Here is a 16,432-nt window from a genome sequence, read left to right on the forward strand (position 1 = left end):
TAGAAAGGGAGTGGACTGACAATTCTCGGGGGGAAAGAGGTGTGGGGGTGTGAGAAGAGACTGGACTGGACAAAAATCGTACACCTACGGATGAGGATAGTGTGGCGGGGGGGGGGGGAGGGGGTTAGGGCAAAGCGTGGGGTGGGAACCGGTGGAGGGGAGCTATAGGGGGGAAAAGAGGAACAACTGTAATAATCTGAACAATAAAAATTTATTAGAAAATAAATAAAAAACTCTACCACAGCCATCCCCCTGGATTATTTGCAATCAAGAAAAACCATTACCAAGCAAATTGGGTGCGTCTTCAACTTTGTCCACTGGATCTGAAAGAGGAAAGCAAAGATTCAGGACTGTGGAAGGCAGGCCTGCTAGTCGAAGAAAGCAACAGCACTCTGACCCCCATTCTCACCCGGATGGAGGCCTTGTTGCAGTAGACCCGAGTGATGGCTAACCAGGTAGGCAGCTCCAACACATTCTGTAGAACCTCTTCATCCAGCTCCAAGTTGGTCAGCTGACCCTCCCCTTTCAGGGTACTCAAATTGATTTTGTCTGGGGAAAGATTCTTAGTGAACCTGAAAAGAGTAATGATAAGAACCCATTATTTCCATGGGAACATGCTAAACAGCATTACAGCCAATAACACTTCTGAATTTAGACAAAAGAGAAAGTTAAAGAATAAACATCTAATGACCACACTGTCTCTATGCCATGGAAGATGTTGGGTGTAACCTATCATTCTACTCATGATTGTGTCATCTTTCTACTCAAGAGCCTACAGTGGGGATTCTGGGAATATGGTTGTAGCAGTAGCAACATAGGCTTTTGATATTTCTGAATCCCCACATAAAAACAAACAGAGCATGGGGGGGCAGGGGACAGGAAGAGAGTAACCAAAACACACACACACACACACACACACACACACACACACACACACACACAAAGATCAACTAGACAGCAACACAAAAAGCCCATGGACAGCCCAACTGCAGTGGCTCAGTTGGTTGAGCATCATCCCATGCACTGATAAGTTGTAGGTTCGATCCCAGTCAGGGTACTTACGAAGGCAACCAATCGATGTTTCTCTTCTCCCACCCCCTCTAAACATGTCCTTGGGTGAGAATTTTAAAAAAATAACACTAGAAAATAAAGCATCCTTATAAACCCCCCCATACAAGCAAGAGGGCAAAAACATCAACAGCCACAAGACATGAGTGCTATAAGCAGCTGTACAGATCTACATAGAGGGAAGCAATAAGACATCTGACAGACCAGAGAACAGAAGAACCCCAAGCCAACCAAGTCTTAAATGTAAGACAATGACCAATTTGAGAATAGCAACTGAAAACTGGAGGGGTTCTGTCCATTGTGTGGCCCAAAGTAGCTGAAGCAGTCTAGACCTATAAACTTACATAACTAACCAAGGCTTCTTCTCAAGACAGGGACCCTGCACTGAGAAGAAACTGCTGGGAAAGGAATCCAAATTGAGTAAGATGGGGTAACAAATAAAAAAAAAAAACACAAAAAACAGTCCAAATTAAAGGGTGTGGGCTATGGGGGGAGGATAAGCACTTATATTTCCTAACACTACTTAAAACAACAGAAGAGAGAGATCTATGAAGTTAAAATATGAAACAGTAAGAGGCTAATTATTAGCTTGTTAAGTAGGGTAAAATGAACGCCAGCCCCTTACACATACCTTTGATGTTATAAAATACATGACCTCCACCTATAGTCTTGCCAAAGGGATTGAACCTGAATCTCATCATGCTACTCACTGGGTCTAATTGTTAATTTGCAGAAAATGCAGGACAGAGGAAAACTGCTGAGCTGCACTCTAAGTGTGCAATCAGGAATATTCAGACCATGGGAAACTCTATAGGTCAAGTGGCCTGGATATAAACAATTCACACAGGCCAATCTTCTCACTAGTCTACGTTCACTGTCTAGTCTTTGCTCATGTGTTCTCACCCACTCCCTTTCCTGGAGGACCCTCATCAACATCTGCCATTCAAGGCCCAACTCAAGACTGCTCAATGAGGCTTTCTTTCCCTAACTGCTGCAACGCATATTAAACAATTAAGGTTGCCCTAGCTGGTTTGGCTCAGTGGATGGAGCATCGGCCTGTGGACAGAAAGGTAATAATCTGAACAATAAAAATTTATTAGAAAATAATAAATTCAGTCAAGGGCACATGCCTGGGTTCCGAGCTTGGTCCAACGTGCCGGAGGCAGCCAATCAATGATTCCCTCTCATCATTGATGTTTCTCTCTCTTCCTCTCCCTTCCTCTGAAATCAATAAAAAAAGTAAAAAAAAAAACAAAAAACTAGGGTCTTAGGATGTTCTCTAATTCTCCCATGTGTAACCACCCCTGAGCAATTAGATGTTAAGCTCTTTGAAGTCAGGGGCTTAGTCTTAGCCATCCCTCCTAATCTAAATGGTTACCTGACAGAATTCTGGGCCTATGTACCGTAACTTTTAGCTAATTGCACTGCTGGCTAACTAGTCCCAGCTCCCTTCTCTCATCTCCTTTGGCTGATCAATTTAAGGCCAGTTCCTCATAGCATAACCTTCTCTACTGTATGACAAATTATGTAGATGAGTCTCATCCCTGTCATTCTTTCTCACTGATACTGCCTCTCATAATTACTATTTTCCACACAATAATTAATTGTATTTGACCCTCCACTGTAACTATACTTAGCCCTTACATATATTAGATGCTAACAGTTGACATTAGATTAATACATATTGTTTACCACCCAGCTGGCATAGCTCTGGTTGAGCATCAACCCATGAACCAGCAGGTCAAGGTTGGATTCCTGGGAAGGGCACATGCCTGGGTTGCGGGCTTGATCCCGTGTTGGGTGTACAGGAGATAGTCAATCAATGATTCTCTCTCATCACTGATGTTTCTCTCTCTCTCTCCCTCTGAAATCAATAAAAATATTTTATATATATGTACATACATATATATATAACTATATATATATAACTATATATATATATATATATATATAGTTTACCAACTTTTTATTTTTCACCCATATTCTTTCCTTTTACTAAGCTGTGTTGCTAGTGTTTTTGGTTTTCCTTAAACCATAAGATCATGACATGTAAGAGTTTTATCATGAATTTTTTTCTACAATGCTCAAAATGGTATCGTGTACAAAGACTCTTTAACAATAATTCAAATGACAGTAAAAACAATTTTAGAAATTTATAAACATGCAAAACAATGTTGTATAATAATAAGGGATACATAGGAATGCACTGGCATGATAAAAAATTCAGGAAAAGTGCTTATATGTGGGACAAGGGAAGGGGTCCACAGGAAGCTTCAACTATATGGATACTTATTTCTCAATGGAGTTAGGAGGTGACTGTTCATTATATTACTCTTTTTACCTTTTTATATGGTAACCATAATAATAAAAGCATAATATGCTAATTAGACCAGACAGCCGAACGACCTTCCGACGTCATTCCGGATGTCCTTCTGGACAAAGCCATGGCAGTGGGGGCCGAGGCAGAGGCAGTTAGGGGCAATCAGGCAGGCAGGCAAGCAGTTAGGGGCAATCAGGCAGGCAGGCGAGCAGTTAGGAGCCAGAGGTCCTGGATTGCGAGAGGGATGTCCGACTGCCAGTTTAGGCCCTGGGATCCCTGCAGGACCGGGCCTAAACCGGCAGTCGGACATCCCCCAAGGGATCCTGGATTGCGAGAGGATGCAGGCCGGACTGAGGAACCCCACCCCCACCCCTGTGCACTGGGCCTCTAGTTTAATAATAAATCCTTCTAAGATTTCTGCCAATTACATATCGTATATACTTACTATTGAGAGAACTACTCAGCCATGGGTCTCTCATACTGCTACATGGTCTTGCTCACTATGCCAAAAATGCACGATCCTGACCACTCCTTACCCATGCCACTTCTCAGGATTATGTTGCAAAGAGCAGCTTTGAGAGATAATGTCCCCTCCAGAACAAAGAGTAGGCTTGTTTACCACTTACCAAAAGCAATGGGTTCCCCAAATTCAACGTCCCATTCCTGTAACACATGTGCAGGCATCTATCCGGGCCCATTCATGTCACTCCCATGGAACTTGGGGCATGGGGACTTACTGTAAACATAAGCTTATGCTGCTTGCTAGGCTATAAGTAATTAAGTCCTTTGTCTCTGATTCAGTAATCTCATGTGTTCTGCCACATACATGAACTGTAACAGGCTAATTATTAGTTTCTATACAGGGTAAAGTAAAATCCCAGACCCTTAGACATACTTTTACTGATTTTAATTAATAAAAGAAATTTAAATAAATATTTACTGAATATAAACCAATTTTGTTCTTAGATTCAAAAAGACAAGCTTTCCCTAATGGCTCTTATCATCTAGAAACTAACTTGCCACAGAGGGAAAGAATTCCTCTTTTCCTGTAAGGAATGGCTACCAGCGTGGAAACAGGATTGGGTTGTGAAAGAGAAAAAAAGAACATCTTAACACTTCCACTACATGAAACAACTACCAAAAGAAAAGGAAGATATATAATGCATGCCCCCTTGAGAAATATGGAAGCAACATAGTCCTGAGGGACAGAAAGGAAAGTAGAAAACAGAACTCAACATTATTTGTAATCACTAAGTACAGGCAGGCTTTCTTTTTCAAGTCCCTTGTGTATTTATTTATTACTAGTGGCCCGGTGCACAAAATTCGTGCACATTAAAAGGGGATTAATTAGAGGAAATAATTTAATATTGCTATTTGCCCTTTCTCTATAACAGAAGTGTCAGAGATGAAAGAAAATTAGTAAAATGTATATGAAAACCTTCCTCCTGTCAGAGTCTGGGGCACCACGGAACCCAGAGTCAAGTCCCCGCCCACCCACATGTGCCTCAAAATCACGTGAGACCCAGACACGGCCGCGCCCCCCCCCACCCCCAATTGGGATAGATCCAGACCTGGCTAGTCCCACCCTTGTCAAGCCCTGCTGTGCAGGGAACATAGCCTCAGGTCCCCTGGCCCAGCACCAGGACAGGGGGCGTGGCCTGAGGTCCCCCAGCCCAGACGGGGGGGGGGGGGCCGTGCCTTGAGGTCCCCCATCAAGCCGCACCAGGAGGGGTGAACAGCCTCAGGTCCCCTGTCAAGCTCCATTGGCAGGGGGGTGCAGCCTCAGGTCCCCCCTAGGCGGGGGCTGTGGCCTGACTTCCCCCGACCCAGCACTGGGGGTGCACCTTGAGGTACCCTGTCAAGCCCCTCCAGGCAGAGGGCGCAGCCTCAGGTCCCCTGGCTTGGTGCTGGGGCAGGGGATGTGGCCTGAAGCCCCCTGTCAAGCCCCACCTGGTGGGGGGCATGGCCTGAGGTCCCCCGGCCTAGCACCGGGGCCGGGGAGCAGCCTAGAGGTCCCCCGTCAAGCCCCGCTGGGTGGGGGGCATGGCCTGAGGTCCCCTGTCAAGCCCTGCCAGGTGGGGGGGTGCAGCCTAAGGTACCCCGGCCTGGCGCTGGGGCGGGGGGAGCAGCCTGAGATCCCCTAGCCCTGCACCAGGATGGGAAATGCACCTTGAGGTCCCCTGTCAAGCCCCACCAGGTGGGGGGCACGGCCTGAGGTCCCCCGGCCTGGCGCTGGGGCGGGGGGAGCAGCCTGAGGTCCCCTAGCCCAGCAGCAGGACGGGAAGTGCACCTTGAGGTCCCCTGTCAAGCCCCACAGGGGTGGGGGAGGGCGTAGCCTCAGGTCCCTGCTGATTGCTTGTTAAGGCTCCTTATGGGAACTTGGCCTCAGCTGTGGGCCCAGCCATCTTTGTGATGGAGTGATGGTTAATTAGCATATTCCCTCTTTATTAGATAGGATTTCTTTCAAGTCCCTGTGTATTTAAATAAGATATTACAATTATGCCCTGGCTGGTGTGGCTCAGTTGAGTGTTGTTCCACGCATCAAGAGGTCACAGTTCGATTCCCAGTCAGGGCATATGCCCGGCTTTTGGGCCCCATCCCCAGTAGGGGGCATCTCTCTCCCTCTCTCTAAAAAAATCAATAGAAACATACTTTTTAAAAAAATATTACTATTTATTTCTTCCTAGCAGCCATTCCTTTACTGTTAAATATTCAGGAAAGCCACATCCGCTCAGAAATTGGGGCGGGCATCCTTCAGAAGTATTTGTCTTAAAGATAAGAATATTTGAAGACATAAAATTAGTTTGTAAAAACTGTATGTTTCCTCATGTCCTCACCACAGATTCTGGTAAGACCCTATCTTTCTACCACAGCTGAGACATGGAGGGAATGGCCACTGTCAAAGATGGAAGTAAGGATCCCTTTAATACGCAGGAAAGCGGAGAGAAAAGTCTAAGAATCACTAAATAGGCTACTTTTCCTGGTGATAAAAAGGCATTTTTAAGAAAAGAAAGTGATAGGGACTTTTTCAAGAATATTCCTCTCTGAAGAAAAAGGAACATACTTCAAATAAAGTGAAACATAAACATAGCCCAAGAATGAGCTACACTGCTTGCTCCACTGACATTCTCAGAGTGATTATACTCAATAGGTGTCACAGATCTAATTTCTACATTGTATTCCATACAAAATCTAACTATTTACATCTCCATACAAAATAAATGTCATTTTTGAAGCCTTGAATTAAAAAGTATGTGATTGTGTTACATTTCCTCTTAACCTTGCCAGTATTTAGGGCAATGTGTGATAAACTATGTGCCTCTGATCACATGGATGGCATCACTTTGGTATGTTTAACATGCAGGTCATTGGGCCACACCCCGGATATGCAGAATCACAATGGGGAGTTGGGTAAGAAATCGGATTTTTTAATAAACTCAAGACGATTTCTTCGGTTCTCCAAAGTTTGAGAGTGCCTTAATTTGAGGTTTCAGTTAACCAGCTAAAATACTTCAAGGAAGAGAAAGCCAGAGGCTGCAGATGGAAAAGAGATGCATAAATCCATTCTTCAAGAACAAAGTTTTCAACTTCTATTCTTATTATGGCTTGGTGGTTAAGAGCACAGGTTTTAGAGTTAGACTTGGGCTCAAAATGTGGCTCTGTCACTTACCAATACTGTGACTTTAGGCCAGTGGTCGGCAAACTCATTAGTCAACAGAGCCAAATATCAACAGTACAACGATTAAATTTTTTTTTGAGAGCCAAATTTTTTAAACTTAAACTTCTTCTAACACCACTTCTTCAAAATAGACTCGTCCAGGCCATGGTATTTTGTGGAAGAGCCACACTCAAGGGGCCAAAGAGCCGCATGTGGCTCGCGAGCCGCTGTTTGCCAACCACTGCTTTAGGCAAACTGTTCAACCCACCTCACAGGGCTGCTAGAATTAAAAGAACTATATATGTAACATACATTAAATAACTGGTATTTATTAAGTGCTCAATAAATAAATCGTAATCATTGTTATTTCTGGGTTTCACTAACCTCTTCTTTTAGAAAAGGCTTAAATTACTATCTTTTAAAAAAGGTTTAGTAGATCATTTTAAAATGTATACAAATATTGAATCATTATGTTGTACAACAGAAACGAACAATTTTTTAAAAGGTTTAGGAGGCTTAGATTATTATCCGAGGACTCAGATTTTCTTCAAGAGTCCACCCCCTCAGATCTACCTCCCTATCTCAATGTAGCATCTGCTATTCCCAGTATACTTATTTCTACCCTTTCAACCTACGTTTCTAGAAATTGAAATCTGAACAAGATTAAAACTGAATTCATGTTCCCCAGAAATCCTACCTATTATATCCCACTCTGACTCCAAGAATAGATCTTCATATCTTGTCTCTCTAGTACCAATGGGTCACAAGAGAACAAAGGACAGGGAATAAAATTATAAATGAATTAGTCAAAATCAATCTTGTAAGGGCAGGGCCAACCAATTGAAAACAACAAGCCTAGAGGTGGGAACCAGCAGAGTTCTATGAATTCTCTCAATTGGCAAATGACAACACTGGCTTCTTCAGGGCAGTTTTGACAGTAACCAGGTGGACTTAGGTCTCTGATTGTCTTGGAGATGATGTCATGTGTGTGAACTCCAGCCAGCCAGGACTGGAGACTCACCTCAGGGAGGACTGTTCAGCAGCCTGCTGGCACACCGCCCTCATTAACAGCACTAACACAGCGGAACAGGAAAAGCACAAAACCTGTCTTCCCACCCCAAAGTGGATTAGGCCCTGGATGAAAAGTGATCATTCGTATTTCCAGGTAGGACACAGAATAATATGCAAGTGACAGGATAAACTTCCTTTTCTTATATAATTTTGACTATTAGAGTAGAGAATCTCTACAGAATTACCTGCTTCAATCTCTTATCTATTCACACAATCCCTCTTAACTTTTTCCCCAGACATTTTTACTCTACCTGGACATACAAGAACACTGACTTAACTTTTGTTTTTCTAGGCCACTGCTGAGTATGGAGATGGACACACAGCTTAAAATAATTTTATGTCTTTTTATCCTATAGACTAGGCTAGATCAATGTCCTTTGGTCAACTAAGAGTCATTTAAAAACAATTTACTTTGTAAAACACAAATGGTTTCGGAAAAGCCTCATCCCCTGACCTGGACTAGCAGAACCAGACTACTAATGATAATAACATTTTACTTTGTACACAGCATTGAACTAAGGAACTTAAATACATTATTTCCATTAGCCTTCACTATACTTCATTTTCCCATTTTAAAGAGGAAGAACATGGAGTTCAGATGGGAAGTAATTTGCCCAAGGTGACAGGGCAGGAAGAGACAGAAGCACAGTATGAACCCAGGTCTGCTCACTGGATTGTCTTACTTCTACTGACATCTCTTAATATTGTGTTCCTCCAAAACACACCTGGCACAAAATAGGTTTACAAGCTGTCTCAGAAATGGGTGGAGGACATCCTTTCCCTTTTTACAACCTACCATGGACTGCTTAACCTGTATGAGAAGAATAAATCTAAACGTTGATGGGCAAAGTTATAGTTTAACTCCAACAAAAACCTTTCTAAACTTTTCCAACCCAATCAGATTAATAAAATCTTTCTTAAGTATGCCCAAGGCTAATTCACCACCATTCCAGCAAACTATCCCAATCCCTTCCAAGAAACTAACAAGAGACCACAGAGGGTACTATGCCATCAGCTCTATGATCCAATGTGCAAGTAATCATCAAAAGCTGAATAACCAAGAACTCTTAGTCTGCTCTAAGGACTGCTGATGGCACATGCAGGTCTGCTCTACCACCACGGCTGTTCTCCCATAGCAGCAATAATGATATAACATATAACTGCTTTTTCATTTAGCAATTTAGTTTCATATTCATAAAAAATGAATATTACTCTATTACTTTCTCAAAAAAAAAGGCAGTAAGAATTCTTCAACTGGCCCTGACCGGTTTGGCTCAGTGGATAGAGCGTCAGCCTGCGGACCAAAGGGTCCCAGGTTCGATTCCGGTCAAGAGCATGTACCTTGGTTGCAGGCACATCCCCAGTAGGAGGTGTGCAAGAGGCAGCTGATTGATGTTTCTAACTCTCTATTCCTCTCTGTAAAAAATCAATATTTTTTTTAAAAAAGAATTCTTCAACTGAATTTGTCTGCATTTTATAGTAATAACAAAAAATAGGTAAAAAAGGTGATCCATTGTGGGTGAGTTTTGCAGAGATCTGCTCAACCAGGGAAATCACTAGTGAGATCTGATCTGAGACCACCCTAAGGTTCTGGCACAAACTTTATTTAGCATTTGTGTTCCTAATTGAGGATTATATCACTGAGTCCAAGGGTGGCTGACAAGGCTAATGGAAGCCTGCTATTTATTCCACTTAAAGTATGTGGGAAAACATTTTCTGGCCATCTGTTACTGTTACAGAGCATAGAAGCTAAGATGAAATCGAGTTGGAAAAACAGATTTTGATCAGGTTTCATTTCTGCCAAAGGACTGCAATCTGCCAGAGACAACAGAGAAAGACTCTCAGACATCGTGAAAATGTACAATGTTGAGAAGTGAGAATTCTTAGATTTGCAGGTTCACAGAATTTCTAGAAAAGGTCTTAATCTTTAGTCTAAATTTATAATTTGCAAATGGTCATAAAGTTAAATGACTTACCCAAGAATCACAGCTAGCCAGTGGTAAAGCTGGGACTAAGTAAATGGCAGAAATGGGACTTAACCCAGCATTCATTCAAATCTTGCCCAGCTGGCATGGCTCAGTGGTTGAGCGTCAACTTATGAACCAGAAGGTCACGGTTCAATTCTTGGTCAGGGCATATGCCCGGGTTGCAGGCTCGATCCCAAGTGTGGGGCATGCAGGAGGCTTCACATCAATAATCGTCTATCATCATTGATGTTTCTATCTCTCTCTCCCTCTTCCTTCCTCTCTGAAATCAATAAAAATATATTTTTTTAAAAAAAACAACTTCTGCATGGCCCTGGCCAGTGTGACTCAGTTGGTTGAGCATCATCCTGTGAACCGAAAGGTCGCTGGTTCAATTTCCAGTCAGGGCACATGTCCAGGTTGCAACTCAATTCCATGCAGAAGGCAGGTGATCTCTCACATTGAGGTTTCTCACTCTCCTTCTACCTTCCTTTCTCTCTAAAATCAATTTTTTAAAATATTTTTTAAAAAACTATTGTTTAGCCCTGATCGGTTTGGCTCAGTGGATGGATGGAGCATCGGCCTGTGGGCTGAAGGGTCCCAGGTTCGATTTCGGTCAAGGGCATGTACCTTGGTCGTGGGCACATCCCCAGTAGGGGGCATGCAGGAGGCAGCTAACTGATATTTCTCATCGATGTTTGTAACTCTCTATCCCTCTCCCTTCCTCTCTCTGTAAAAAAAATCAATAAAATATATTTTAAAAACTATTGTTTAAAAAAATTAAAAACTTCTGCATGAACAGATAGATATATGACTTTCTTAGGAGAAAATTCTTTCCTTATACATTTTTGTTTGTTGTTTAAAATGTTGGATTTTTTAAGTGGTTTTGTCTTATTTGAGGTGCAATTTATATACAGTGGCTTATTTCTGAACTTTCCATTTTGTTCTACTGATCTATTTATCCTTATGCCATTACCACACTCTATTACTGTAATTTCATTTTAAGTCTTGAAAGTAGTATAAACCCTCTTATTTTTTCAAGATTATTTTATCCATTCTAGGTCCTTTTCATTTTCATATAAACTTTTAAATCAGCCTGCTAATTTGTCAGAAAAAAAAAAAAAAAGCACCTGCTGAAATTCTGATTGGAATTACATTGACTCTGCAACTGGATTTGGAGATTCACATAGTATTAACAAAAATCAGTAAGCCTATCCTTGAACATGGTATACATTTAAGATATGACATATTTATTTAAGTCTTCTTTAACTCCTCCCAGCAATGTTTTGTAGTTTTAGCATACAACTTTTCTTAAATTTATTTCTATATATTTTATACTTTTGACACTATTTGTAAAGGAAATTTGTTTTTTCTAGTGTGTTCTGTTAAAACATAGCTCTAAAAGTGGTATTTCTATATTGACCTTGTATCCTGCAACCTTATTCAATTCAGTTATTCACTCTAGTAGTTGTTTTGTAGATTCTTCAGGATTTTGTATATAAATAATTATATTATCTGTGAATAGTTAAGTTTTACTTCTTCATTTCCAATCTCTATGACAACTGAAATTTGTATTTTGATCTCATATTCTGCAACCTTGCTAAACTTATTAGTTCTAATAACTTTTTAAAAAATAAGTCATTAGATTTTCAGCATAGACATTCATTGATGTTGCCTACAACATCTTTATCAGTATTTGGTTACCAGAGTTACGATAGATTTATTGAACGAGTTTGGAGCCCTTCCCGATTTGGCTCAGTGGATAGAGTGTCAGCCCACGAACTGAAGGGTCCCGGGTTCAATTCTGGTCAAGGGCACATACCTTGGTTGCATGCTTCTCCCCGGTCTGGGCCCTGGTCAGGGTTCATGCAGGAGGCAACCAATCGATGTGTTTCTCTCACATTGATGTTCCTCTCTGTCTTTCCCTCTCTCTTCCACTATCCCTAAAAATCAATGGCAAGCCCTAACCAGTTTGGCTCGGTGCATAGAGCATCAGCCTGCAGACTGAAAGTCCCAGGTTTGATTCCAGTCAAGGGCATGTACCTTGGTTGTGGGCACATCCCCAGTAGGAGGTGTGCAAGAGGCAGCTGATCGATGTTTCTCTCTCATCAATGTTTCTAACTCTCTATCCCTCTCCCTTCCTCTCAGTAAAAAATCAATAAAATATATTTTTTTAAAAAAATCAATGGCAAAATATCCTCAGGTGAGGATCAACAAAAAACAAAACGCACAAAAAAAAGCCCTAGCTGGTTTGGCTCAGTGGATAGAGCATCGGCCTGTGGACTGAAGGGTCCCGGGTTCAATTCCAGTCATGGGGCACATGCCCAGGTTGAAGGCTCGATCCTCAGTAGAGGGCATGCAGGAAGCAGCCGATCAACGATTCTCTCTCATCATTGATGTTTATATACCTCTCTCCCTCTTCCTTCCTCTCTGAAATCAATAAAAATATTAAAACAAACAATAACAACAAAAAATAACACAAGTTTGGAAGTGTTTCCTTACTTTATTTCCTAAAATAACTTGTGTAAAATAGGTACTATTTCTTTGTTAAATGTTCTATAGAAATCACCAATAAAACTATCTGGGCCTATAGGTTTCTTTGTGAAAAAGGTTTTGAGAACAAATGCAATTTCTTTAATAGATATAGAGCTACTCAGATATACTATTTCATTTTGTCAGTTCTGGTAAGTTATGTTTTTCAAATAATTTTGTACATTTCATATAGATTGTCAGAAATGAAGGATATACTAACTGAAACAAAGAATTTACAAGGAATCAACAGCAGAGTAGACGAAGCCGAGATTCAAATCAGTGATTTGGAATATAATGAAGCAAAAAAACACCCAATGAGAACAACAAAAAGAAAAAAAGAATCCAGAATTATAAAGATAATGTAAAGAGCCTCTGTGACAAACTTCAAGAATACCAACATTTGCATCATGGAGGTGCTGGGAGAAAAAAGAGAGAAAGCAAAATATTGAAAAACTATTTGAAAAAACAATGACAGAAAACTTCCCTAACCTTGAAAAGGAAATAACATACCAGTCCAGGAAGCACAGAGACTCCCAAATAAGATGAACCCAAAGAGGACCACACCAAGACCCATCATAATTAAAATGCAAAAGGATAAAGACAAAGAGCAGCAAAAACCCTAAAAGCAGCAAGAGAAAAGCAATTAGTTACCCACAAGGGAGCTCCTATAATACTGTCAGTTGATTTCCCAATAGAAACTTTGCAGGCCAGAAAGGAGCAGCAAGAAATAGTCAAAGTGATAAAAATCAAGGACCTACAGCCAAGATCACTCTACTCAACAAAACTATCATTTAGAACCTATGGAAAGATAAAGAGCTTCCCAGACAAGAAAAAGCTAAAGGAGTTCATCACCACCAAACAAGTATTAAGTGAAATGTTGAAGGGTATTCTTTAAGAAGAAGAAGAAAAAGATGAGTAAAATGGCAATAAGTATTTTAAAAAAACTGAATCTAAAAATCAAAATAAACAAACAAGCAGAACAGAAACAGACTCAGAGAAAGAGAACATTTTGATGGTTGCCAGATGGGAAGGGAGTTAGTGGGATGAGTGAAAAAGGTGAAGGGATTTAGAAGTACAAATCGGTAGTTACAGAATAGTCATGGGGATGTAAAGTACAGCATAGGGAATATAGTCAATGGTGTCAAATGGGTGTGAGATTTATCAGGATGATCACTTAGTAAGTTACATAATGTCTAATCACTGGGGTATACTCCTGAATATAACATAGTACTGTATGTTAACTGTAATTGAAAAAAAGATTTTTAAAAAAACAAGCCACCTGGCTCAAGAACTTAACTACACTTTACCATCTACTTTTCAACAAAGTTAACAAAGGTATAGAGGTTTAGAGAAGTTCCAGTTGTTTCAGGCCCAGGTCAATGGCAACAAAGACCAAACTGAGCCTTATATCCAGATCTCTTGGCATAGCACATAGGCCTCTATTATCTAGCCTGTCTCTCCAATATTGTTTCTAGCTGTGCTTTACCCTCAAACTATATAGGCCAGTGACACAAAATGCAGTCTCATAACCTCTCAAATCAGTAGGATCTTCCTCTGCCTGGAAGGAAGGAAGGAAGGAAGGAAGGAAGGAAGGAAGGAAGGAAGGAAGGAAGGAAGGAAGGAGGGAGGGAGGGAGGGAAGGAGGGAGGGAGGGAGGGAGGGAGGGAGGGAGAAAACATTTCTCTTAGAAAAGGAAAATATATGTTTTCTGCTCTGCCTGGGAAAGCACTAGACCAGATGATTAGAGGCAACCAACTTGAATGAATTTAGCCCACCCTAATCTGGATTTTCTACATATTGGAATTCCCCAACTTTCAAATGACTCATACGTACCACAAACAGCTGCCTGGACCCTACCCCATGCCCACTACCACTGCAACAGAAATCATTTTGGAAAATAAAAAACAAACTAGGAACTTCCAGAGTACCTGTGGATTCAGAAGCTATGAATACAAGAGTAGCTTAGGTGAGCTGACCCTGCAGGGCTTATTCTGAATTAGAGATGGTCTAATTAGAATAGCATTCCTGCTCCAAAATATGTACTCTATTTTCCCCCCTTGACTCAGCTAAAATCATATACCCTAAAGAATTGGGAATTTGGGTGAGAAAGTGAGATGAGTAGAGCATGTACACGTGGTTGAGAGAGGGGGTTATTGTAGCAGATGGGTGAAGGTAGAATCAGCACAATGAGGTGCACATGAACAGGGGCCTTAGTAAGTGAAAAAGAGACATAAAGGAGAGAAAAGAGAGTGTATCAAGAGCAAACTTCAGCTGTTTCAGAATTTAGTCTAAGTCAGTGGTTCTCAACCCAAACAGATTCAATTCCAGGAATGGTATTGCCAAGAATTACATTTTCTAAAATGGTGACAAACACTTGGGAAAGTTCAAAACAATCTTCCCCCAGTTGCAGACCTGGAATTCACTGTAGTTTAAAGTTATGCAATACTTTGTGTTTATATGTAAAACAGTTGGATTCTAGGTTTATATAATCTAAACAGGTAATTCACCCATGTAAACATCAAGAACATTCAAAGTCAAAAAAGACAAATGATAATGCTTCTTTGCGCGAAATTATTCTGGGAACTGCATGACATCAGCATATCCCAGATGCTCGTGAAATGCTGGTCACATCCCACAATCACAACCCAAAAAGTTTTTGCAGAGATATAATGATCTCGATGATCTAAAAGATCTTACTCCAAGAAATAGGAAAGAGCCCTAACTGGTTTGGCTCAGTGGATAGAGCGTCGGCCTGCAGAATGAAAGGTCCCAGGTTCAATTCCGGTCAAGGGCATGTACCTTGGTTGCGGGCACATCCCCAATAGGAGGTGTGCAGGAGGCAGCTGATTGATGTTTCTCTCTCATCGATGTTTCTAACTCTCTATCCCTCTCTCTTCCTCTCTGTAAAAAATCAATAAAATAATATTAAAAAAAAAATAGAAAAGAAAAAACTTTTCCTTCTACTTCATCTTCCCTCTTACTTCAAATGGTCCCTAACAACCAAGACCCAGAACTCCATCTAGTAAGCTTATACCATATATGGCTTTTGTGGGCTAATTTGGGACCCAACTCAACATTATAACACTACTAGAGGCCCAGTGCACTAATTCGGGCACCAGTGGGTCCCTTGGCCTGGCCTGCGGGATCGGGCTGAAACCAGCTCTCCGACATCCCCCAAAGGGTCCCAGATTGCGAAAAGGCGAAGGCCAGGCCAAGGGACCCACCAGGGCATGATCAGGGTTGGGGAGGGACACGGGAGGTTGGCCAGCCAGGGAGGGACTGGGGGAGGGCTCCAGGGCGTGTCCAGCCCATCTCACTCAGTCCCAATTGGCCAGACCCCAGTCACAAGGTAACCTACCAGTCAGAGTGTCTGCCCCATGGTGGTCAGAACACGTCTTAGTGAGCAGCTGAGCAGCCTTAGCATATTATTAGCATACTAGAGGCCCGATGCACAAAGATTCATGCAAGAATGGGCCTTCCTTCCCCTGGCTGCTGGTACCACCTTGGTTCTGGCCCGGAGCCACCTTTCTGCCTTCCCACACTGCCCAGAGGCCTGGAGCTGCTGGGGCAGTGTGGAACACCTGCATCGTTGCCATGGCGACGCATGCAAGCATCCTGCCCCGCCCCCGGCCGCTCTTCGCCTGCGTATGCAAATTAACCCACCATATTTGTTGAGTTGATTTGCATACTCACTCCTGATTGGCTGGTGGGCGTCATGAAGGTACAGTCAATTTGCATCTTTCTCTTTTATTAGTGTAGATTATGCTTTGATTGGTTAAACAGCTGACCAGATGACCGGACACTTAGCATATTAGACTT

The 16,432-nt window shown here is 41.8% G+C and overlaps 1 protein-coding gene across 1 annotated transcript in view; it reads right to left on the minus strand.

The window, feature by feature from the left end:
- Positions 1–16,432, minus strand: part of BLTP3A (bridge-like lipid transfer protein family member 3A) — a 71,462-nt gene that overhangs the window by 42,908 nt on the left and 12,122 nt on the right. The window contains exons 2-3 of the mRNA XM_080663217.1: positions 410–572; positions 285–323 (exon numbers count right to left, since the gene is read on the minus strand). Coding sequence (XP_080519343.1) covers positions 285–323; positions 410–572 — 202 coding nt within the window. The remainder of the gene's footprint in view (positions 1–284; positions 324–409; positions 573–16,432) is intronic.

The sequence above is a fragment of the Plecotus auritus genome, assembly GCF_963455305.1.
Source record: "Plecotus auritus genome assembly, chromosome: 4".
In the NCBI taxonomy this organism is placed as follows: Eukaryota; Metazoa; Chordata; class Mammalia; order Chiroptera; family Vespertilionidae; genus Plecotus; species Plecotus auritus.